Source organism: Vidua macroura, chromosome 1, assembly GCF_024509145.1.
Source record: "Vidua macroura isolate BioBank_ID:100142 chromosome 1, ASM2450914v1, whole genome shotgun sequence".
Lineage (NCBI taxonomy): Eukaryota > Metazoa > Chordata > Aves > Passeriformes > Viduidae > Vidua > Vidua macroura.
Window position 1 is genome coordinate 148,602,047 of NC_071571.1, and position 25,041 is coordinate 148,627,087.

The following is a 25,041-nucleotide window of genomic DNA, read 5'->3' on the forward strand; positions in this document are numbered from 1 at the left end:
ATAACTTCCATTGGTTGCACTTGGCTCACAATTAAAAAGAAAAAAACATTGAAAACCTTTCGCTTCATTCTGGGAAAAGAACTGCTTACCCAGACAAAGAAAAAAATGAAACAGGAAAATTTTAAATGGGCTTTCCTCTTTATCCCAAAAAGACAGCAATAAGTGGAATATCACCACTTCCACATGATATTCAAAGAGTTTCCTTCATTGTGTGTAGTCATTCAATTTCCTGCGGCAGCTAACAGCTGCCAAAACCAGGCACTGTCAATGTAAACAGTGATCAACATTCTACGTTAAATCTCTTTGACATAGCGTGAAAGCCTCTGATTTTTTGCATGGCTTAGAGGCAATCCACCACATGAACATTTTTATGGCCTTTGCCACATCCTTACAGTGTGGATTTTCTACCTTTACCCCTCACAATGCTAATTGTGGTTACTGTTCATATCTCTTTTACAGTTGGGAAACTGAGGCAGGGCTTGACTTGGACCTGTTTCCTCAGGAGCATTCAATTAAAGTCAATGTAAGTTAGGCCTTTGGGGGATATTGAAGACCTGCAGCTAAATGCCTAACATTGGAGAGGAAGCCTATTGGACAGTAGGAAATAGAAATCACATTTAATAGTTCAGCAACAGTATGAACTCCTTTTTCTCCTCTTCCCTTCCTAGTATTGTAGAAACTTCTATCACTAGAAATCAAAAGAAAAAAAAATTTTTGAAGTTTAATTTCGTCTCATTAAAACCTAAAACTCAATTCAATAACAAAAAATAAAAATTTTAAACCCCGCCTAGCCTTCCGAATGCACAAAAGAGAAATTCATTATAGAAGTCTAAACCTCAGTGTTTGCTTCCTGTGTGTAACACTGGTACAGAGCCACACAGCCTTTCCTTGGATCCTCTCAAAGATCCTTTGTAGTGTCTTCCAGCCTAAGCCTTGAGCCTTTGAACTCTGGTGAGTGCAATTTCAATCAAATCTTATTATGTCTAGTAACACAGAAATCCTTACTGTGTTATTTATACCACAGATTTTTCATCTCCCACAAATATAATAATACTTTATTAGGGTTTGAATGGAGTTATTACACTACTTTCCACTGTCTAAGACAGAGGGAATTAACCCTTGATATTTTTGGGAAGGTCACATGGGGAAAACTCAAATCCTGACTTCCACATACTTCTTAGGGACTATTGACGAGGTTCCCCAGATTCACCTCATATCAGCACTGCCCTTTGGTTGCACCCACTAGCCTTGATCAAAATTTTTAGGACGGGATCCGTCTCATTTTTGTTACAGGAAGAGCAAGCAACAAATTTGATTTGGTGTTTTTTTTGTTTGGTTTTTTGTTTTGTTTGTGTGTTTGGTTTTGACTTTTTGTTTGATGGGGTTGTTTTTTTTTTTTTTGTTTGTTTGTTTTTTTTTTTTTTTTTTTTGGTGGTGGTTTTGTTTTGTTTTTGGTTTTTTGTAATATCAGTGGCAAGAAATTAAGACCTAATAGCAGGCATCACTGTAACCTAAAATTCATCCTTCAGACCTGTGGAATGAAGTCCTTCCTGGGTTACTTAGGAGGGAAACTTGCACTACAACCTTAGGCTACTCAATCTGACTCCAAGACTACCCAAGTCTGTAATTATTGCTAAGATCACGTGAGAAACTCCCATTCCTCCCTCCTGAGATCGGGCATCCAATGCCAAGACCAGCAGACAAAGAGATGATTCAAATGTATCAGGGGCATGGTAGAAAATGTGCCTATATATGCAAAACTCAAACCTAAAGCCAAGTGATTTTCACCTTCATAAGTGGCTTCCAGGTGAAGTGTGAGTTAAGAGATAACAGATGGGCTGACATAAATAGACAAATCCAGGAAATTACTGGATGATGTTAGTCTCCATGACTGGAAGTACTCTCAGCACAGCTTGGCTGAAGTTGCTGAGACCTTCACCAAAGCCCCATTACTGTTGGAAAACCTTACACTATTCAGGGGAAGAGAGGAGGCTCAGGGAGTTCTCACTCAGTAGTTTCCATCATTTTCCTGGATAAAACTTGACCTCTGGTTATACAGTTTTCCATCTCCTGAGAAGGCTTGCAGACAAAACCACATTATTGGTGGCCAACGCCTGTGCTGGGCGTTGTGTGGGTTTTTCTGGAGTGAAAATTATGGGAAATAAACTTGGCATGATACCAACAATTGCACAAGTGTGAATGGTGCCAGTCCTCCTAAGATAACAGCCAGCAAACTTCTCTCAGAGCAAATGACAGGATGCCATGTGATGACAAGAGACATTTAGCACAAGTGCAGGCTCTCAGGAGGTAAGTTAGCTCAGGGAAGGTGTTTATTAGGCCACTTTAATATTATTTATTAGAATAAATCAGGATAGAGCCAGGCTAAAGATTTTCAATATTTTTTTTGTGTGTGCTTTGTATAGATGAATGCTCCTGTTTACCTCACAAGAACTTGTCCTCAAAGCTGAGTTAACTCACAGTAACAAGACATGCTGAGATGTGCAGGTGGAAAGTGTTAGACGGAAGTGGCAAGACCTCATAGCTGTTAATAAAAAAATACTAAATATCATAAATCAATGTATCTGAGCTGTTTAAAATTAAATAGATTTTCCTCCCACATTTTAATTGGTTTGCCCTGTTGCTTCTGAAGACATAAATATGCATCCTCCTTTATAGAGGACAGGCATTAAGGTCAAGTTTCCCAGAAAATGGAAGAGCATTGCCCAGTAAACAGGAAGGTGTCATCTGACAGAGAGCAGCCCAAAGGTGGAAAAGGTATTAAAGAGAAAAATTTCCACTAAAGTAGTATCTGGCTGCATACCTTGTGCTACTCAGGTACTGTGCAGAAGGGATGCAACTAAGCAGGTGGAGGAAGTGATTTTTGCTGCTCGACTTTTAAAACTCCTTTCTTCTGAACAGCCCTTGACTGCACACTCATCTCAGCTTGTCTCTGTTTCATATTCCCAAATTGTGCAACCAAAATTTGATGGTCTTGGAACAAGTGAGATGGTGCAGTCTCCTCCCATGGGGTGTCTGCCTGAGCTCCAAGGTGCTTTCATCTGTGCTCAGCATGGGACTCATCTCCTCCACTTGGCTCCAGAAGTGTCCACCACTCACAGGACTCTCTCAGAGGAGTCTCCCGTGTTGCAGTGCAAGAGAATGGCAATACTTTTAGTGGGCAGGCAAAAGAAGTATTTTTTTATTTTGAAAAAATCCTAGGCCCCCCCTTCCCTCCCTCACTGTGTCACCCACACTGGAGGGCTGAGGGCCAACACTTTCCACCACACAGTCCCTTATTTCTTGCCATGAAGGACTGCAGTCCTGGTGAAACTCCAGAGCCTCTGGCTGTATTCAGACTGTCAAAAGCAGAAGTTTGTTCACTGCTATAGATCTTCCAAATGCATACTAGTAAATTCTGACATGTTAATGCATACAAGTTCAGGGAAAAATATGTTCACAAGCAGAATTATTCTCCTAATTTTGGATATGCTATGATGAAGTTGCAGCATACTTCCATTTAGGACATCAGCCACATTTAAAAACCTCCCACCTAGAAGAAAGTCAGTGGTTTTAATTACATTAGCAGACTCCCAGATTACTGTTATCACTGCAACTCATTACACAGTGTGTAGTAGAAATAGTAGGTCAAACATTTCCCTCTTTAGATCTGCTGTTTTATTCCCTAAAATGTAAACTAATCATTAAAAGTTTCAAAACCATGAATAATTATCTACTCTCCTGCACTGTCACATATCCCAAAAAAGTAAAAGCTCTTTACATTAATTAAGTTTCACAATACCCTTATGATACAGCTTCAATTAACCCCATTACACATACGGGGAAACTAAAACAGAGAGAAGCTGATTGCTCAAAATCAGAGCAGAAGAAAAGAGCGATCATAGGAATTAAGGACTAGTAAATCCTCCTGTGTCCTCAACTCCTCCAGCTATCACATTCCACACAGACACACAGCTCGGTGCTACAAAGACTCGGGGATTTTGTTTCTCTTAAATTCTTTCCTGGGTTTCTGCTTCTGGTATTCGCTGGCTTGAGTGATGGCATTGGATGTGGGATGCTGGGCATATACACTGCGTACTACCCACAGTCTCCTTTTTGTGTGTGTTCTTTAACCAAATGAAGTGCCTGTAATGCAGAGATCTTCTCTACACTATGCTTTCAATTGAGTTTCTTTTGTAACAGCAAGAAATGCTGAAATAATTTTTGAGGACCTAAATATGAGTAATAATTTCATGACTGTTTCTTCTAACACAATGAGAAAGACTTATTCCTGTTCAGAAGGGATAATGTGTTTATCTCCTGCATTTTTTTTTTCCTAAGGAACTTTGTTTGCTTGCTTTTTGTTTGAATATTAGCTTTTGTTACTAACAGCTGATACCTGTTAGGTATTATTATTCCTTTAAGCTGAAAAATCAGAAGATAGAGTACCATCCCTCAGTTACACACTTTTCTTGTCATGTTATACTTTCTAAATTATCCCCAGCATTATAAAATACTCTTGTAAAATAGATCTCTCAAAGTTATAGCCTGCAATACTAGAGTAAAAAAAAGATATGGCTCAGAGTTTGCTGGAGACTGATTTTATCACTTTTTACTCTGCCACAGAAAGCTGTAGTGAGTCGACTACTCCACTGAACTCCCCACTTTACATGCAGCCCCTGGAGGAACATTTAAATGGACACCATGTAATTTCAGGGAGTTTTATGATCTTACCAGTGGAGGGGGTTGTGGTAGCAAATTTTATTACTCATTATGACTTTCCACACAGATATGGAAGGGGAAGAATAAGTTTCATATCATCTGCAGTAGAACGTGAGCTTTTACCACCTGTCTGTAAAGGCCAAGTATGTAATTCTAAACTTCCTTAGTTCCTGTTTCCTAGTGCATCATTTTTATGCTACCAGCTACACAATTTAAAATCAAGGTGAGACCATGGGTTTTCCTAACATTCTTCCCCAATCTATCAAATAGGACAAGCTATTTAAGCAACAGTTTATCTAATAAGTAAGCAGGACCTATTTAAGCCAACAGGATTCTTTGTAAGTTTTAAGTTATAAATCAGCATTTTGCTACACATGACTTTACATCAGTCACTGGGGAAAGTACCTACTTCTGACAGATTAGGTCATATTCACAAATATCAGATTACTTATACGGCAGAGAAAGTTGTTTTCTCCTGGCATAAGAAAGCAGACCCAAATATACATTATCCTAGATATAGAAAGGAAGAAATCAAAACACTAAATGTGGTTTGGTTCCCTCAAACCTTGCCCCTCTTTGAGCCATTTGGCTTGTCATTGTGCTTCAAGTATATCCCATAATTTCTGCAAGTGCAATGACAATGGAAATTGTAAATCCCTGCTGAGGATACAACTTGCTGTTAATTCATGAAAGGATTGAAAATTTTGTATGAAATCCAAGGCAAAAAGGGTAGTTAAGTGAATATATAAACATACAGATATTACTTCTGGGTGTGAAATCTGTAGGAAAGCAAGTGCTGAGTTTCAGCACTGTCTGCAGGCTCTGTGGTGTCACACCAACAGGAAATGCAGAGAGGATGAAGAGAGTCTGAATCGTTCTATTCCTCACTATGTTACACAAACCTGATGTCTTACTCAACTGAGCCCTCTAACTTCTTGCCCAGTTTGTTGTAGTTCCACTGTCTTCCCAAAGATTCCCTCAATCTTTCTGTTAGTGAGAGAGCAAGATCAGGTCTTGAGGCAGCAAGAGGCTCAAGGCTGTCATTCCAACCAGATTCATTCTCGGTGAAAATAGATCCCAGGCAATGAAGTCTAAAGCAAAACTGGGGTTTTCCCCTTGGGACAAATGGTCCAAAGCCAGGGCTGACCAGTGCACCTAAGCACAGTTTTATACCATCACACATACCCCATCTATTCAATTTAAACATCAAATTTAAGTGTAAGCAACCTCAATCTAGCAAAAGTGCTTATGCCTAAATGGACCAGCTTGTTTACACATTTCTTCACATACTTAATGGGTATATAAGGCAGTTGTAAACAGAAAATTGAAATTGCTGCATTCAAAGCCTTATTTTTTGTTCAGTCTGATCATGGAAATTCATATGTAAATTCCTATGTAAAATCATAAGATGGTTCAAGTTGGAAGATACCTTTGAAGTTCACCTAATTCCAGCCTCACTGCTTTGGACAAGAATATCTTTCACTAGATTATGTGGCTAAAAGCCCTCTCTAACTGATAGTATCTGAATTTTTTAGCTTCTTTTAGCAATGAGAAAAAGAAAAAGCAGATGAATACTAAGTAAAACTGCATGAGTGGACATCATATGTCTCTGATTACAGCTGCTAGAAAGGCAGTGAGTGCTACAATTGTTTCCACTATAAAGATATTCACAGAAAGCAGGACAATACTTTCTCTGAAGTGGAAATGGAAAAGAAAAACTGAAACAAATGAGAAACCTAACCCAAAACCAATAACCCCAAATCACCTGCCTCTTTTAAAAAGTAATATTGAATATACTTCTACAAAGATATGTCACAATTCACATACTGGAGCTGTGCTCTGACACAAAGCACTGGCTAAAGCTCTATGGCTTAGGTTTAGAGCATTTCAGACTAGCTATAAAAATGTCCCTTTCTGGAGACAGCAGAATTCCTGCATAAAGCATCCATAACTTTCCACTCTTGTTGTGGCATCATTGCCTTACTTGGGACATAGCTTTTCTTTAGATGGAATATTTTGAGGCAGCTGCTAGAGAGTGTATGTCCCTAGCTATTTGGATTCCTTTTGCTTATGTTTGGAAGGTTATTAAATTATATAAATATTTGTATCTCTGAAGAAGTGCCATCATTTTACAGATAAGACACATTTTTTCCTGCTGTGAGTGTTCCCTGTTTTAACATCTAGACTGCAGGAATTTTTCAGACAACTCCCTGACAGTGATGTCAATGGGAAATTAAACCAAGTAGCATTCCTTGGCTACAATAGTAAATTAAGCAAATCTTTCTAAAAGGTCTACATATACACTGAAAGCCACAGAAAATTCTGTAAGTTTTCTAATTTAAGGTCACATCTCATACATAGTGTTGAGCTTCAGAGGTACTGACCACACAGTAATGTCCTAGAGATCTGTTAATAGCACAGAATGCTTTGCTGAACCTCATATTAAATTCCTGGTTTGTCCAAATTCAAACTCGGCTTCTATTTCTCAGGATATTTTTGGTTCATTTATGAAGTTTATGGTGAAAATATAGTCATAGTTGTAGTCTTACAAAATACAAATAAACAAACTACTATACCACTTCCACAACTTAATTTTCAATTAATAAATTACAGTGCCACAATGGAAGGAAAACGTTAATTCATTTTTTTTCCATAATACAGTTGATTTTTTAAATATTAGTGCCAGAAACAATTTCTAAGAAACTTATGTGACAATTGTTCTCACTTTGGAGTCTTCTCCTTGCTCTTTTTTTCACCCTGAAAAAATCTTCTGGAACATTATTTAAAATCCTGAATCAAGATGCCATCTTTGATTGTTTGCTGAGAAAGACAAGAGCATAATCTTCTTTATATGTTGAATATGTCACCTTTCCTACCTTTTATTATTACTTGCCTAATTTGCATAGATACATGAAGGCACAAACTGCAATCACAGCCTTTTTGTGATAAGTCTTTTACAAGCACAATGAAAATGTCTCTCTCTGCAAAAGTTCCTGCAACTTCTTTTATAGTAAACGGGCAGAAATAGGTGTGATTCAACTCATCTTAAAATAGATATGTTAAATTACTCCCTCAAATTACCTGTTTCTCTCCTCCGGCTATAAAGGGAGACTGGTTGATTAGCTTAGGTAGAGACACCCACAGCACAGATTTCAGCACTTAGAGAAGATTATTTTTACCTTTAGCCACAGATTTCCAAGGCTTCTTCCATCTTGCAGCCATAACTCAGGTTACAGATTATTTATTGCCTGCCCTTCGAATACAGCCTAACATATTATTACAGGACAACTGTTTCATGCTGGTATAGAAAGCTTGGTGAAATAAGATTTGCTAGAAAGCTAATTTATAAATCATGCAAGACACCCTCCCCAGGGATGAACCCTTATTACCTCTAGCTGGTAAGAGTATATATAGAGATGTTGTCATGAATGAATATTGACATCTTATTTAACAACTGTTATTTAAACTGACGTCTAACTGTCATCTGTAGATCTCAGGATACTTAAAACCTAATTTTTAAGATGTTCTGCATCTCATAGTCACTAGGAAATCCTGACCACCTGTATTCTCAAGGAACCATCACTCCCTGCAAGGTCTGTTGTCTGTGATGATTTCCCAAGCAGAACACTGGGACATAATTCACAATCCATAAGGTTCTTTTTTAAATAAGGTCTTAAAAATACTTGTAGTCCTCATACAAAAATACAGTTGCTTCTTCCTGAAACTGTAACAATTTAATTGCTACTAGACTCCAAAATCTTTAATTTCAGATGATGCTGACACTTTATATTTATCACCTTGGTTGTGTAGCAAATTCTTGCGAATTGCCTGCTAAATATGAAAGTAAGACATAAAGAGGTGGAGATAAATGAGAATGTTATCATGCTGAATGATTTTGTGGCTGGAGAGCCCCTCTAACAACTGGCTCCAGACATGCTGCATGCTCCTTCATATAATCCCTCACTCTCTGCATTTTAGATCCATAGAAGGTCATCCCTTAATTGGTGATTCACAGCCTTCAACAAAGATGCCTGTCCCTTTCCTGTAGAAGTTTAACTAACTAAAATATGTAAAAAGCAGCTTTTAGAAAAACAGAATGATTACAGCAGAAAAGAGCAGATGACAGCAAGCTGAACAGGAGTGTTGGTCTGATGGAGGGTAGGAAGGCTGCACACAGGGATCTGTTCAGGCTGGATCCATGGACCTCAATTGTGTGAAGAAGTGAGGTGGGAGCTCCTCTTTTCTCCCAGGTAACAAGTGATAGCACAAAAGGAATGGCTTCAAGTTGAGCCAGGGCATGTTCAGATTGGATATTAGGAGAAATTTCTTTACAGAAAGGGTTGTCAATCACTGGAGGAGGCTGCCCGGGGAAGTGGTTGAGTCATCATCCCTGGAGGTATTTAAAGGATGTTGGATGTGGCTCTGGGGGACATGATTTAGTGGTGGACTTGGGTCATCTCAGGGGTCTTCTCCAAACTAAATGGTTCTATGAAAACACTCAGTTATGCTATTTACCTATTTCTTAGCTAACATTAATCCAGCACAGGAGCATCTTCTGTAGAATTTTCTGGTGTTTTCTAGACCTCTGTTCAGTGTGTCATAGTCCCTCTGATATTTCCTTCCTTATGGAAATCTGAGCTTATTAGAGCTGCCAGTTGCATATGATACTGCTCCGAGTTCACACTGACTTCAAGTGATGCAGGACAATCTTTCAGTTTTATCTATCATATCTCTAGAAAGACAATATACCTGCTCTTCAATCTAAGCACTAAATCTGCTGCACCAGCATTCCAGGCACTTGAAGCTCACAGGAATTTACAGCTCCATGAACCACTAGGACAAACCCTGGTTTTGGCTCTGATGACAGACTTCAAGGAGCTTTGTTAATAAAACAGAGTTGTCTCCTGCATAGAATTCTGGGTACCTTTTGTGGGGTTTTCTCCTCCTGTGATATAGATAAAAATTGTATATGTTGGTTTGTAGCAGTTGATTGTCAAGATTTTCATAATTTGTTGCAAGCTGTCCATTTTTGTCACCTTTTTGGCACTCAGTGAACAGGAAATATCAGACCTTATTGCAGACTTTAAGCTGTGATTTGTTATTTAGTTTGTCATTTTGACATCCCAGTTTCAAGTACCTTTCTATTGAAACTTTAGTGTTCCAGGCTGAACAAAAAATAAATAAAGACCGAACTTATACTGATAAGTAATGACTTCTGAAAATTTAAGCTCTGAAATCAGCAAACCAGGGTTTAAAATGCCACATTTCTCCTCATTTACTGGGTTGCAAATATAGTTTTAAGGAAGTTTGAAAACCCAGTTGTTGAAGGTTGAAAATACACATTCTTTGGCAGAGGAACACTGATGCAGACCCTCCAGGGCTAAAATAAGCCTACTTGTAAAGTGCAAAGACAACATTTTTCAGGCATGAACACATTCAATGTATAATCATTTTCATATTTAAATGTTTGAAGAGACTTGTTTTAACTTTGAAATATTATGTTTAGCATATTTATATTTAGAATAAATGGAGATGTTATATCTCTAAAGGAGACACCGTAATTTTAAAATTGCTTGATCAAAAAGTTCAGGATGTTTTCTCCCTCAGTGTGACTTTTGATTAAAGCTGCACATTTCTGAGAGTAATCCTTTATCTTAACCTTGCCTTTTGACATTTTGAATTAGCTTCATGGAAAGAATTATATAAAGCTACGTCTCTGTCCATGCATAGATTCAGTGATGATAAAAAGCAAAATGTCCTATTAATTTCCTTGTATGAAGGATCCTAACATAAATACAGTCTCTTATCACTGATTTGTTCTGTAAATCAAGGTTCATTTCTCAGACATGCTGAAATTTGAGATGATGGAATAACTGACCTGCTTAGGATCAGCAGAAAATTTTCTTTCTTAAATATTCTTTTTAAAACAAACAGAATCTATTTTTTTTGTGGTAGTGTTTATTTCTGTTTCTAAACTCATTGCTAGCTCCTTAAGAGCCTTGTTTAGTTAGAGAATTCATATTTGAAAAGAATTCTGTTCTTCAGAAACTTGTGTGAGCAAATACTAATTTGCTGTGTTTATATAGCTCTATAGATGCCACTCCATATATTTATTCCAAATATTAATTCAGGTGGCAAAAATCTCTACTCTAAGTAAAGTATGGGACATTAAAATAGCACATAGTTTTTCATCAATGAGAAAACAAGATAACTGTTGTCTGGGTGCAATTTGCCCACTGAACTGGTGTGACTTGCCAGTGTTTAGAGCAGTGCTGGATTTTAAAGGAAGCTCAAAACTGAAATTGACGTCAGAGTGAAGGCAAGAAGAATCACTGTGTAGGGGAATTAAAGGCATGTAAGTCAGCCTGGAAGAGAAGAGAGGTTCCTGAAGGCCAGCTCACACTGGAGTGGTAGGTCTGAAACAGCTGCATGGATTATTTAACCCCAAAGGTGAAGTTCACTCTTGGCCCCAAGCACCAGAAATACTGTGTTGGCTCTCTACATATGAACAGCTAAATTCTGTCCCAGCCAGGCCTTCACTGATGAAGTTTTGTGTTTCAGACTCACTGTGCAGGGGAAGAGACTTGTGGCCTGTGTTGGTGCTTGCAGACCCTTCCTGGTTTGGTTTTCTCCACTGACCAGGTCTCGATTTTGGGTTGGGATGCTGTTCAGCATCTCCAGCACTGTGGGACCTACTCCATTTCCATCTGAGTGATCTGACCCAGCTTCTGTATGGGGGAATTGAGAGTTTCCAGCTTAGCTGAATGTCTAGAATGGAAATTCTTGTAGCCACAAATACTTTTCAGCTTCCATCCTTTGAGGCATTTATGAAAGGCCTTGACTGGAAGGTGACTGAGACATGCACACAGAAATATACTGTCAGTCAGAAAGATCTTCGGCTTGCTCCTTTTTGTTATTTTTTCTCTGTTTCTTTCTCCTTTTCTCTTGGAATATCATGGGATTACTTCTCTTTAGATTGTGAATTAACAAGTCTTAAAATGCCTGATCATAGAATCATGGAATGATTTGGGTTGGAAGGGGCGTTAAAGATCATCTCAATCCAGCTCCCCTGCCATGGTCAAGGACAGCTTCCATTAGATCAAGGGCCCCATCCAGTCTGGTCTTGAATGCTTCCAGGGATGTTCTCATCTCTTATGGCCTCACAGCTGAAGACAACTCATCCCCAAAACACCTTCTTTCACAGTGAAGTGCCCTCTGGATATAGTTTGTATTTATCAGGTATGCTTTATTTTATATAGAAAATCCCTATTTATTTTCAGATTACCTTCAATAAGCTTTGAAAATAAACCCATTTGTGTGCTAAAGCATAAATTTCTACCCCTTTTCTTCATACTTCATAAAAAGTAACCTTATCTTCACTTAATGGAGGAAGAAATTACCTTTCAAAAAGTTATTGAAACTAATGACTGCAATTTCATACTGTTCCACAAGTCATGGTGCTGTTTCTCCTTGCTCTAATGAGAAACTAACTGCAACTGCTTGTTTTGACTGCATTAAGAAGCCATTTACAAGAAAAGGTTTCTCTTTAATAATCAAAGCAGAATTCCTTCACTGGGAATTGCTCTGAGATAGTCAAACATTGATGAAGAGATTAAGATCACTGCTTGTTTATTAAAAACAGGCACAAACAGTTAATTATGGAGCATATCAGAAATGTAAATAACCCTTCAAATTATGTCTTAGGTGAAAGGTAGCCACAGACTTAATTTAATTAAATAATTTAATTTAGAGGGAAAGGAATTCAGTGTGGATTATCATGAACTTGTATAGTTCAGACAGAGGTTACAATAATGTTCTTTGGTTTAGGGACATGGGTTAGTGGTGGAGTTTAATGTGTTAGGGTAATGGTGGGACACAAAAGATCTTTTCTAACCTAAATGATTCTATGATTCCATCATTTTCTGATGCTCTTGCATTTTTTTTCTTTTTTCTTTGCATACCACAGTTGAAAATGTGCTTTTTTTTGTCACCTAAAGTCAGGCATTCCATTTTATGAAAAAGCATAAAATTGTGGGTATACAATTTTTCATCACCAATAAAAACAGTTAATGTGTAATGGCAATCACAGCTGCTTTTTCTTGACTTATCTGGAAGAAATATTGTATCTTATCTCCATGCCTTTTATGAGAAAAAATTAAGAAAGAACCTCATTCCTTGGCTGTCCTTGGCTTTCTGCACTTTCAAACAATAACCCAATTTAATTGACTAAAATTAGAAGAAAGACTTCTACAGTCTAATAAAGATTAGCATAGCCAGTGATAATTTTTCTTAAATACTTTGTATTAATTGCAATTACATGTTCAGGTCAAGTTTTCAAAAATATTTGTCTATTTGAAGTATTGAGAATTGGTAATACGGTACTTCTTGGTGGAGAAAAAGGGAGATCAGGACACAAACCAAAGTTCTGAGTAATTTCTTTAGTTGTATGCCATACAAAATATTGTTCACCCAGCAAAACAATTTCCCTGGCCTGTAAGGTAAACAAGTAGGCAAGCTGGTAGCAATTGAGTATTGTTGGTTGCAGTACATGGGAGTGAGGCATAGTGGGTTGAAAAGCTTACAAAAAAAGCCAATTGCAGCTTTCACTACTAAAGAATAATTCTGTTTCAAAATGGTAATGCATTCAAGTGGTGTGTAGACTACTGCAAAACACTGCAGAAGAGATGGAAATTTATATTCTTTCTGAGATTGGGTTTATCAGGCAACTTCAATGTTGTAATTCACCCTCCAAGTCTCTGTTGGCAAAAATGCTGCCAAGATTTATCCCATGCATACCATGTTCTTTAACTTGTCTTCTGCACTGTTCTGGTCTCCATTTTCCCCTCTTTCATACAGTGCAGAACATCAAGATAAAACAGCTAATCCTAACTGTTTCTGATCATGCTCTTTCTCCCAGTGTTTGGAGGAATGAGCTAAAAAAGATGGTTTAAATACCTGTTTTTTTTAGATAAGCTCCTGCAGTTTTTCAGCTTGTGCCTGTAGCCTGGAAATCCATGAATGACTGTATGTTCACTACTTCTATGAATCCTTGCCCCCAAATTTATACAGTAGCTAAAAATCTTATGGTAGACACTTAGTGGGTCATAAGACAACTCAGCCAAGGAGCTAATTATACATCTTCCCCTTCTCTGCTCCTCTAGCTGTTCGTGTTTGGGTCCCACAGGCTCAGCCCACTGTCTGCTGCAGGAAGACACCATCACATGGTGGCATTAACAAACCATGCTGCTGAAGAGCACCAGAAGCCAAAGCCTCATAAATCCACTCAGAAAGGCATTTCTAGAGTTTAAATTCAGGCTATGCCTGCATTAACTCAGCCCTGTAGGAGGGGTGCTGAGGGCAATGGAGTTTGTGCTGTTATGAGCTGTACATGAATGAGCAGAGAGCATAATTTCTTCACAAGCCCAAAGCAGTCTTCAGTCATGGTATCTATTAAAAGACAGGAAGCTGAGTTTTGTGGGGGTATAAAATCTGCATGACAGCAACTTGTGCACAACAAGCCTTGTTCCCTCTCTCCTTCTCATTGCTCAAAAATGAGGAGCACAATCTGGAACATAAGTCCTGTGAGGAGCAGATGAGGGAGCTGGAGTGGTTTGGTCTGGACAAAAGAAGAATCAGAGGAGACCTTATTGTTCTCTACAACAACCTGAAAGGAGGTGGGGTCAGTCTGTTCTGCCAGATATTTGTGATAGGACAAAGGGAAACCACCTCAAGTTGAGTCACGGGAGTTTCAGGTTGAATATAAGGAAAGAATTTCTTCCCTGAAAGAGTGGGTAAGCATTGGAACAAGCTCCCTGGGGAAGTGGTGGAGTCACCATCCCTGGAAGTGTTCAGAAAACAAGCAGAAGTGTCACTGCACTGTATGGCTTAGTGGGCAAGGCAGTATTTGGCTCAAAGGATGGACTTGATCTTGCAGGTCTTTTTCAGATTTTATGATTTCATGATTCTGTGAAAAGTCCCCAGCCACCAGTCTTGTCTTGTCTTTAGGGAAACACACCTTGCTAAAAATGCTTAGCAGTTTGAATGAAATGTGTATGTTTTTATGAATATATTTATGTTCACAGCATATTCCTGTTCATGCACCCTGACTCAATACAAGCTACTGGTCAGTACTGAGGACATGAGTGGCCACACCCCAGGGGCTCCTGGGCTCTAGCACAGCTCTCCTGTGATTTGACTGAGCCACACAGCCCACTCTCTTCCTAAATTTTACACAGGATATGGATAAACTGTGGACCATGTGGTAGGTCACCAAGGCTTCCTGCACAACCTGTCAGTCCTGTGCCATGGAATTCTTTCTGCTCACATTTGGTCGGTCACCACCAAGGGACTGCCTAGCACAGACTTCAGCTTTTCCTCTGCTGAATTATTGCAAGTTATGGGGTTTTTGACTCTGTTGCTGAAAACATCTAGTGGGAAGTGCTAATGCTGTCAGTTCCCAAGGTTTTATTGTAAATCCTGTACATTTAATAGAAATAAAAAGCCATGTGCATTGGAAGATAAATACTGCCTCCTATTTATTTTGTATACTTACATATTTTATATATTTTATTACTGCATAAATTCACAGATTTTACTTTATGAATTTACATAATCATTTCCAAAATATACTCTCAGTTTTCACAGATCCTACGAACCCGATAAGGGAAAGATTAAAAATACTTCCTTTAAACTGAACTCATGAATTCCACTTATTTTATAGTCACTCTTGCCAGTGAGGTAGGAGTTTATTCACTATTTTATATCACCCTTGTTTTGTTGTAATGTTATTTTAATAGGAGTGTCTTCTTGAAACATGCACAGCGATTTAATTAGCCCTATCCCAGCTATCCACATACTGAGAGAGATCAGTGGCATGAAAAAAACCCACATTATGGCCTGTGTACCTTTAAGTACACAGTTAAGTTCAGTCCCATTAAATAATACTCTCTTGCAGATCTATGAAATCAATTAGGAAGTACTTGCAAAGGTAGCCAAGGAGAAACTGTTTAAATCCTTAATGGCTTAAATATCCCTTGTCTTGATGTTAGCCCTATAAAGCTATTAGAGCCCAGTCTGGATTGCATTAGCACCATGAAAGTCAACTGCTAATCCTGTAACTGCACTGCCAGCCTTGCCTCTCCCCTGCCCGTGTGTCTACGTGAATTGTTTCTAGAAGTGGTGAAAGAATCTTCAATATTTTCTCAATGCTGAAGATGTATGAGGGAGAAGAAAATACTATTTTGTAAAAAAAAAAAAAAAAAAGTAAATATAAAACATAGTTTATGCTGAACAGGAGTAGTTTGGCTTTTTTATTGTTTGTTATTGAGTGGGTTTTTGCCCCAAGAAAGTAAAATTCTAGCTGTCTTCACAGGAAGTTATTTCATTAGTATAAGACTGCTTTTGCCAGAAACTGCTATAATTTGAGGACATTTCTAGAAATCGAAGGAACTACAGGGGTTTCTGGATATGCCAAGGGCAAATTGCAGTGGAATATGTTGTAAAATAATACTGTTTCTTCCTTGAGGATTTTTCACAACAAGATGTTTTTCCAAACCTAGACTAAATTATTTATATATTCATTGATTTTCCAAGGAAATTTCTTTATTCAGCTTTTGAGTTTCGGAGGGTTTTTTTATGATTTTCTCAGATTTTGGTATAATTATTTGTGTTTTATAAAACTTGTCTAATAATTTTGCATTTATTTGAACCAGACTTCCTGATTGAACAATCCTTTTTTTATTTATTAAAAAAAAAAAAAAAAAACAAAAAAAACCTTAAACACATAATATTAAACTGGAAAATTGTCAGCAAGGAACCACATAGAAGGGCCATGTTTTCAGATCAGATTGTGAGAATTTCCTCTGCTTTTCTGACAGACACAAGCCCAATACTAGACACAAGCTCTTACCCAAAAAGATGTGAGCAACTACTGATCATTAGGGAAAGCCAGGTTTTGATCTCAACCCAGGCTCACCTCTTCCCCACACAGTCTCCTCCATCCTAACCCACCTGCAGTCATGTCACATTCCTCTGGGACCTGCTCACCTGTCTGTCCTGCAATCGTAGCAAACAGCCTGTGGGGAATCCTGGATGGGATCTTCAGTCCAGCTCTTATCTGGTAATACCTGGAGAGAAAAGATGAAAAATTATACACTGCTAGAGAAGTGACCTCTTGATCCAACCTGAAATTCTGTGAGAGCACATCCTGGGCAAAAGTGCTCAAGAGAACAGGCATGTTCAGGAACTTTTCTTCTGCTTTTTAGCTTTAATTAAAGTGGGTTTAATCTGGCGCTTTCTATTTTACACCAGGCAGAGTGGACACAATGGCTTGATGTGTGAATAATGAAGAAATATTGTGAAAAGCACTTGGCCTCCTGCAGGAAAAGGAGACTTAGAGAAACATCTATGATAAAATGCCCTGATATAGACAAGGAGTGACAAAAATTTAATACTAAAAAAAAAACAAAACAAAAAAAAAATCCCAAAAAAAACCCTACAAACAATAACAACCAAAAAAAAACCTGTGGTGGAAAGACAACAAAAGTGATAATCTCACATCTAGGACCATTACTGCATATATTATGCATAATAGTTATGACTCTGCTGTTCCATGGTAAGTCTACCTTATCAAGAAGATGTTAGCATTAATCATTTGCTCAGAGAAGGTGTGGAGTCTCCCTCACTGAGATATTCCAGAACTGTCTGGACACAATCCTGTGCCATGTGCTCTGGGAGGTTGGATCAGATGGCCACTGTGATCCCTGCCATTCTGTGATTCTGTTAATCACATCTAAAGCAGTTGTATTCTGGTTGTTTTCTATCCCATAGGGCAGCCCTGCGTTAGGTGTAGGAAGACAGAAAAAGAAAATATCAGCAATTTCACTGGTTTAAGTTACACACAGAATCATAGAATACCCTGCACTGGAAGAGACCCATAAGGATCATCAAGGCCAACTTCTGGCCCTGCACAGGACACCCCAAAAATCCCTCCATGTGTCTGAGAGAATTGTTCAAATGCTTCTTGAACTCTGGCAGGTTGGGTGTTGGGACCACTTCCCTGGGGAGCCTGTTCCAGTCCCCAAAACATGAGCTCAGTCTAAACAGAGGAAAAAACTCATCCTAGTCTTCCTTCATCACCACTTCCATGGATGAGGAATATAAGGCAGTGTTCAGTACAGTACCCAGTCCAGGATAATGTAGCTCAGGATTCCTCCACCTCTTTGCAGACCTCCCACTAACCCTGCTCTAAGACCATGTTGGTGTTACAAAGTCTCCCTTTCTGTGGATTTTCCCTCTTTTGGTCTCTTTATTTATAAAGTCCTTTAGCCCACTAGTATTTACAGATAGTTTTGGCCTCATTTTTGTCCCAGCCTTTAAATGCAAGTCTTTTCCAACCTGAACCATTCTGTAACTTTATGAAAACACCAAGTTACCTGTGATCTCCTGTATGAACATCTTAGGCTACATTTAACAATAAAATCTTTTCAAAGTGTGAAATAGCGAATGAACTAGTTCTGTCTTTCTCGGGTTAAAAGCTGAAGAAAGGAGTTTGATGGGGAGAAAACAAAACAAAACACAACAAAACAAAACAAGCACCACTCCAGAGGCAAATGGTGCATGTCCTTCACAGCTGAGAGCCCATGTTACTCTACCTCTGCTTTAGCTGGCAGCTTCTTCCCAACTGGGATCTAATTCCAGCACAACCTTTGACATTTCTAGGTATCTGTTTCAGACAAGAGCTTGGGCATGAAAACTCTCTGTTTACATGTTAGTTTTCAGAAAAGAAAATAAAAGCAGTTCATATTCCAAATACACACAGTATCTAGTTAAACATAATAGCAATCAAATCTAAGCTACCTGATCTTTCTCTCTATTATGCTGTTCTTGCACTGTGCAGAAGTTTTTAATTGATGGTATTGATCCTGATCTTTTCTAAAGCAAGTACAAGACTTATGCCTTAAGACCCTTTGAATCTTCATCATAGCTTTATGCAATACAATTTTTTTACTGACAAAAATACTCTGTGTGCAGTACTCATAAAGTCTAATAACTTCCAAATATCAGTAACAGGGTATTAAAGTGATATTACACATTAGTGTAACAGGACACTCCTCCATATTTACAGACATTTAAGATATACCATGTGCCCTTTCCACTAGATCAGCTCCAAAGAATAATATTCTATAACTGTCTGGCCACTTCTTTTTAGATTTTTGCTGCTTAGAATTGTGGTGGGTTATACTTGGCTAACAGCCAAATTCCCAACCATATGAGCTCTCCCTCCCCCTCATCAACAGAACAGCAGGAGAAAATAAGCTGAAAAATAGCATGGGATAAAGACAGGGAGATGGCTTACCAGTTATTGCCACTGGTAAAATTGATTCAACTTCTGGGAAATTAAATTCATTAGTTCACAACTGGGTACTAAGAAACAAACCCAGACATTAAAATAAAACCTCTCTCCAGCCCACTCCCTTCTCCCAGGCTTGGCTTCAGTCTTTTAGACTCCTCTCCTCCCAAGCAGCTCAGGGGGATGGGGATGGGAGCTAGTGTCAGTCCATAAAAGCACCTCTCAGCTGCTCCCTCCTCTTCACACATTCCCTGCTCCAGTGCAGATGCTTCCACAGGAAACATTGCTATTCCTCCAGGGAATATCAAAGTGGGTACCTCCTGCCACACTTTGGTAATGTCAGCCTTCCCTCATTGTGTGTCTCATGTTCAGAAACATCCCACACAGTCCTAAATATTTCCAGAGGGAAACTGATTTCCAATGGCTTTCCTGGCTTTTCTGATTAAGCCACCTAAAGCTGGGGAGATTATACAGAGGTGCCTAGGATGACATTTTCATATAATGGAATCATAGAATCATGGAATGGTTTTGGAAGAGACCTTAAAGCCCATCTCATTCATGCCCTGACGTGAGCAGGGACACCTTCCTCTAAACCAGGTTCCTCAGAGCTCCATCCAACCTGTCCCTGAACAATTCCAGCATCCAAAACCTTTCTGGGCAATGATGGCCATGCAGTCAAAACTCTCAGCAGACTTAGAGACATTCAGCTCCTGGAGGATGCTGGGCAGACATTTATTTCCTCATTGCCCAGTCAATTCTGCCTTGGATATCCAAAACACCTGAGGATAACTCAGTACTGGTGACTTCATAACAAGGCTGGTTCCATCACTCATTATGTCCTTTGCCAAATGGTCTAGGTGCAAGGACATAGAAGAAATAGGTCTTCATCTTATTTAAACCTTTCCCTATTCATCCCCTAAATTTTGATAAATTAATTTGGATGGCAGAGATATTGTAGGGGTCACAAGTAGTTGTCTTCCTCTGTACCCACCAAACTGAAGTGGTCAAAGTAAAAAATACATAGCAAAGTCATAGAAAACTAAGGAACTCTCAGACTAAGGCCAAACTCTGAGACTGAAGGTCCAGATATAAAGAGAATCCAGAGACTTGCAAGTTCTGCTCTATGAAGAATTGCAGCCAAAAGTGTAATTCATATTCTTTAGGTGACCAAGCATGTTTTAGTTCTTAATAAAAAGAATGGGAATAAACAGTTATTAATAAATTATTTATTGTAGATTGTTTGGCACCTAATGCCAAAAAGTCTGGCCTTCGTAACGCAATGGCATAAAGGAGTTCTGGTAGAAATCATCATGGAATTGGATATATTGTTCCTAAAGAAAGACTTCGGAGAATGGTCTTCTAGTCAAAAGACAAAAGAGGCTTCTAAATGTCCTTTTGTTGGTTCAGTTGTGCATATGAGTGCATTGCAAAGACTCGTACCTCAAGGTGCTCAGTTGAATTAATGGCAGAGGACAGAGATGTAGAGGACCTCAGATCTCCCCAGCACCTCAGGGATACTCATGGTAAAGAACACACATGGCAGTGAAAATGTCAAAGGCTCAAACTGGTAGATTGAATTAAAAATTACAGAGAAATATTAGTGCTCACAATTTATCAGTTTATTTTTTTTTTAAATAATACTTTTCCTGAAAATATTTTCAGTGAGAGTTTCAGGCAAAATGTTAACAGCTCCAGAGGAGGTAAATAACAGAGATAAATATCACATGCAGTATAAAAACAAAGAAAAGCTTCACCTTGGGTCATCAGAAAAACCCAAGGACATCCTTATTTGAGTTTCACAAGAATGCTTATTGTCCAATAAAAATAAGCAACCTCCATATAGGAAAAGTAATAAAACCCAGTACCTGTTGTGTTGTTGCTGATTGTTGGGTTGGGTTTTTTCCTATTTTTAAACCACATATCAATATTTAAATCATTAGACAGGCAAACATTATCCATTCCTCCTCAGAGCTTTCTCTAAGCCTTTATAAGCAGGGAGGAATTGCCAAACAGTGACTTCATAACCAAGCAAAACCAAAAATATGAAGGTTCTTGCTCCCACACTGTGAAGCTGGATGTTACTCATAATAGCTTGTGCATTGTGAGGAGGGGTTTCCTGATCACAACACAGGAAATCAAATATGTTATAAAATACACTGCAAGATGCAGAGTCCCACACAATTTCTTCAGAAGCAAACACAGATATATGTCTCCACTTCCCCATCCCACTGTCCCACACCTCTTTGTTGTACCAATCTGAGTGACACTGAGACTAACATAAAATGAAGCCATGTTATTTTGAATATAAATAAAACATTTTTTCAGTGCCTCCACAAAAACCCACACTGTTGGGTGACTGAGTACTGTCCTCAGTCCCTGCTAAGGGACAGGACAAGTAGGAATAGCTTCAAACTTGAACAGAATATATTTCAGTCAGCTATTAGGAGGAAAGTCTTTACTCAGGGGGCGGTGAGGCCCTGGCACAGGTTGCCCAGAGAAGCTGTGGATGCCCCATCCTTTGAAATGTTTCAAGGACAGGTTGAATGTGGCCCTAAGCAACATGATCTAGTTGAAGGTGTTTATGCCCTGGCAAGGGGTTGGAATGAGATGATCTTGAAGGTCCTTTCCAACCCAAACCCTTCTATGATTCTAACAGGATGGCAAAAGAAAAATAGTTTTCTGGGATACTAAGACCACTCATCTGTTCCAGTGAGGCACTCTGAGCTATAAATGACATAAATCATGCTGAGAAGCAACAGGTACACCTGGCCATACAGAGTGCCTTGTTTTCCTCAAAACAAAGTGAACCATCTCCAGCTGGCTCTAAATACTCTTATCAAGGAGTAGTCTCATAGTCTGGTCATGCTCACCAGACTCTTCCAATCCCCTCAAGGTAAAGAGGGATCAGTTTTGTCTCCTGAGCTCTCCTAGAGTCTGCATAATCTGTTCTCACCTGAGAGGAACCTTCGCTGTGTGGACCCTGCAGCAGCAGAGCCTTGACAGTGGGATGCTGCCTGGGTGGGGGCAATACCAGGGACATGGCTCCTCCCTCTTTCTATAAGTAGCTCTATCTGAATTTCAGGCTTGGGGAGAAATCCTACAGACAACTTCATCTCTTCCCAGTTGAGTGACCCTCTCCAAAATCATGTGAAGCATGAACATAAAAACTACAAAGAACAGAACAGGATGTGGAGATCAAAATCTATACTTAAAACTGGAGAATCAGACTGAGGTAGACATTGTAAAGGCCTCCAAAATATTTACAGGAGGTCCTCCACCACAAATGTATAGGAAAGCACTGCCTGATAGTGATATGGAGCTGACAGTAATGATAAATGAGATATTGCCTCCAAAAATAACAAGCTATTTTTCTTAGAGGACCTCGGTAGAAGTGGCATGTGAATTGGGCACTTGGTAATACAGACTTACGAAAAATACAATAAATCCATGAAGTTACAGAAGAGCTGGCAAAGAGCAGAAGCTGAACAGTCATTTTGCAAAGGGAGTGGAATGGACATCCCTTGGCTCCCTGAGGGTGGCCCCAGAAATACATAAGGCTTTACAGTAGATTTTAAGGAAAAGAATAATTAGGGAATAAAGGAGAAACTGCAGAGCAATTCCAGTTTTACTGCAATTAGGCTCAGTCTGGCTCATTAGAGTTAGGCTAGGCAGTACCTCTTTTTGAGTAAACATCTGGTTTGTGGTGGGTTTTTTTGTTTGTTTGTTTTTGGTTTGTTTTTTTTTTTTTTTTTTTTTTTGTTTTGGTTTTTTTTTTTTTGGTTGGTTGGTTTTTTTGGGTTTTTTTTGGGGTTTTTCCCCCTTTTTAAATGGAAAAGCAGTGCAGAAAAGCTTATTTAGGCCTCAGTAAAGTAGGGAGAGCATGGAAAATTGCCAGCTAATGTGGTACAGGCACTGTGAAGAAAAGATCAGGAAACAGCAAGCTGATTTTAAGAACTAAAGGAACTTGGTAAACTTAACTCAGCAAAACAGAGCAATCAAATCCCGTCTCCATCTATAAATATATTGGGAGGAAAATAATCAGGAAGAAAGAAGACTGAGGTACAAGAAAGTACATTGGCACAAGAACAAACACATATAAACTGCCCATGAATAAATCCAGTTTAGATGTAAAAACTGCAGCTGGAAAAGGAGCAAAACTGTGAAAAAAAAAATCAAAAGAGCTCCTACCAGAAGCAGGAATGAAAAAGCCAATTTGTTTTTTAGGAGAAGCTCAGTAAATTTCCAAATGATTTATAAGACATGGACCCTTTTTATTTGCAGTACAATGTTATTTATGCAGGCAGTGCATACTACTCCAAGTCCCTTCTCTCTTGCAAGATAAAATTCATGGGTCACCCCAGCACCAATGAATTTGCCATCTCCACCTTCGATGGCTATTTGTGAATTTCTAATCTTTAAAATTAAAATATTTGAGTGGCTTCTTTGTTTTCCTGTGGCTGGACACACATCAAGCCCTGCTGACCTGCACTGACTCTCCTCACTCACTGGCTCTGGAGCCTCCCTCAGGAGCCTGGCAGCCCTGACAGATGTGCTGGGTGACACTCCCTGCCCTTTCCTCCCCCTGCATGGGGCAGAGCTGCTGACACCTCTCAGTCTCTTGACTCTGAGGTGCTCAGACCTCCTCTCCTAATGTTAGGATAATAAAATGTTTTTGCTACAGATAACTCATCTCATCATCTCTAGTGATGTAACCATAGCACAGGGCAGTACCTAATTCTAGAGGATTTACATCAAAACCAATGGAGAGCAGAGTGGTACCAGCCCTTTTACTGATGCTTTGGACTCCATCCCTCCTTTCCTTCCTCCTCTCAGATTAATACCAGAATATCACAGCTCTCATCTCGTGGTGCAGGTTGCTGCCTACTTGTCTTCCCCTGCAATTGCCTTGTAATGACACTGTAAAACCCATGTTAAGAAGGGTTGACTGGTTTGAGAGAAGCAATTGGTAAGATAATATTGATGCATCACACCACCAAACCAGATCACTCCCACTGGGAGCACTGACAGACTGCTCCTCCCTGATCATCCCTGCAGCATGGAAATCAAAACCTTTGGCTCAGTAACAGTGTCACAGGAACCAGACAAGTTCAAATTCCACCTGCTTTGAATTATACCTGAACAGTTCCAAGGCTTAAAATTTTATCGCAGGTTAGGCTGCATTTAAATAAACAACCCTTAAGCCAATACATACAGCAAACAATCGAGCTGTGTGCTGAGCTCAGCCTGGAGCTCCAGCTGCTCCTCAGGCCAGTGTTTGAGTTGTTCTCCAGGAACCCCTGGATATCTGCAAATCTTCTCTGTTGAATTACTGCTTCCAGGTAGCCAAGGACTGCAGCACACTGTTTTGGGAGTCAGGGAGTAGAAGCCTTACTGGCAAGGAAAAAGATGGATGTCTTCATGAAAGCAGCAGCAGAGGAGAGCTCAAATTTCATTCTAAGGTTTCATTCTAAGGCTTAAATTTCATTCTGAAGGCTTGAACTCAAGGTCTTCAGATGTAAAAAACCTCATTCTCTCTCTAAAAGCTTTAAGAGACCTTTCTGTTCTGTGTTGATGATCCCCAGCAGAGGATTGCCAAGTGCGTTACCATCTGAGGGCTTCCTGATGGACATTCCAGAAGTCTGTGCAGGACAGAGTAAACATCTGCAACCACCAGGCTGATTCCCAGAAAAAAAACAGTAATCTATAATCTGCCAAACACACTATTACTTTCCATACAAACACTGGGGACCAAAGCTTAAAAATAAAGCTTTCTATCTGGTTGGCTTCCTGTTGAAAAAGTAAAAACTGAAAAGCAATACCCATTGTGGAAGTATAGGGAGAACATCAGGGCAAAGAAGGCAAGCAGACCATTGTTTATTTCTCTTTTCCCTTTAGTGAAACAAGTCAGAGGTGTAGCCACAAAAATTCTGTAAGTTTACATAAAACAATGTAGAATTTCCCTTGTTTGTGTT

At 39.1% G+C, this 25,041-nt stretch overlaps 1 protein-coding gene across 4 annotated transcripts in view; it reads right to left on the bottom strand.

The window, feature by feature from the left end:
• Positions 1-25,041, bottom strand: part of FAM135B (family with sequence similarity 135 member B) — a 242,406-nt gene that overhangs the window by 83,659 nt on the left and 133,706 nt on the right. For all 4 annotated transcript variants that reach the window (XM_053993224.1, XM_053993252.1, XM_053993233.1 and 1 more), the window contains one exon: positions 16,765-16,844. In XM_053993224.1, coding sequence (XP_053849199.1) covers positions 16,765-16,844 — 80 coding nt within the window. The remainder of the gene's footprint in view (positions 1-16,764; positions 16,845-25,041) is intronic.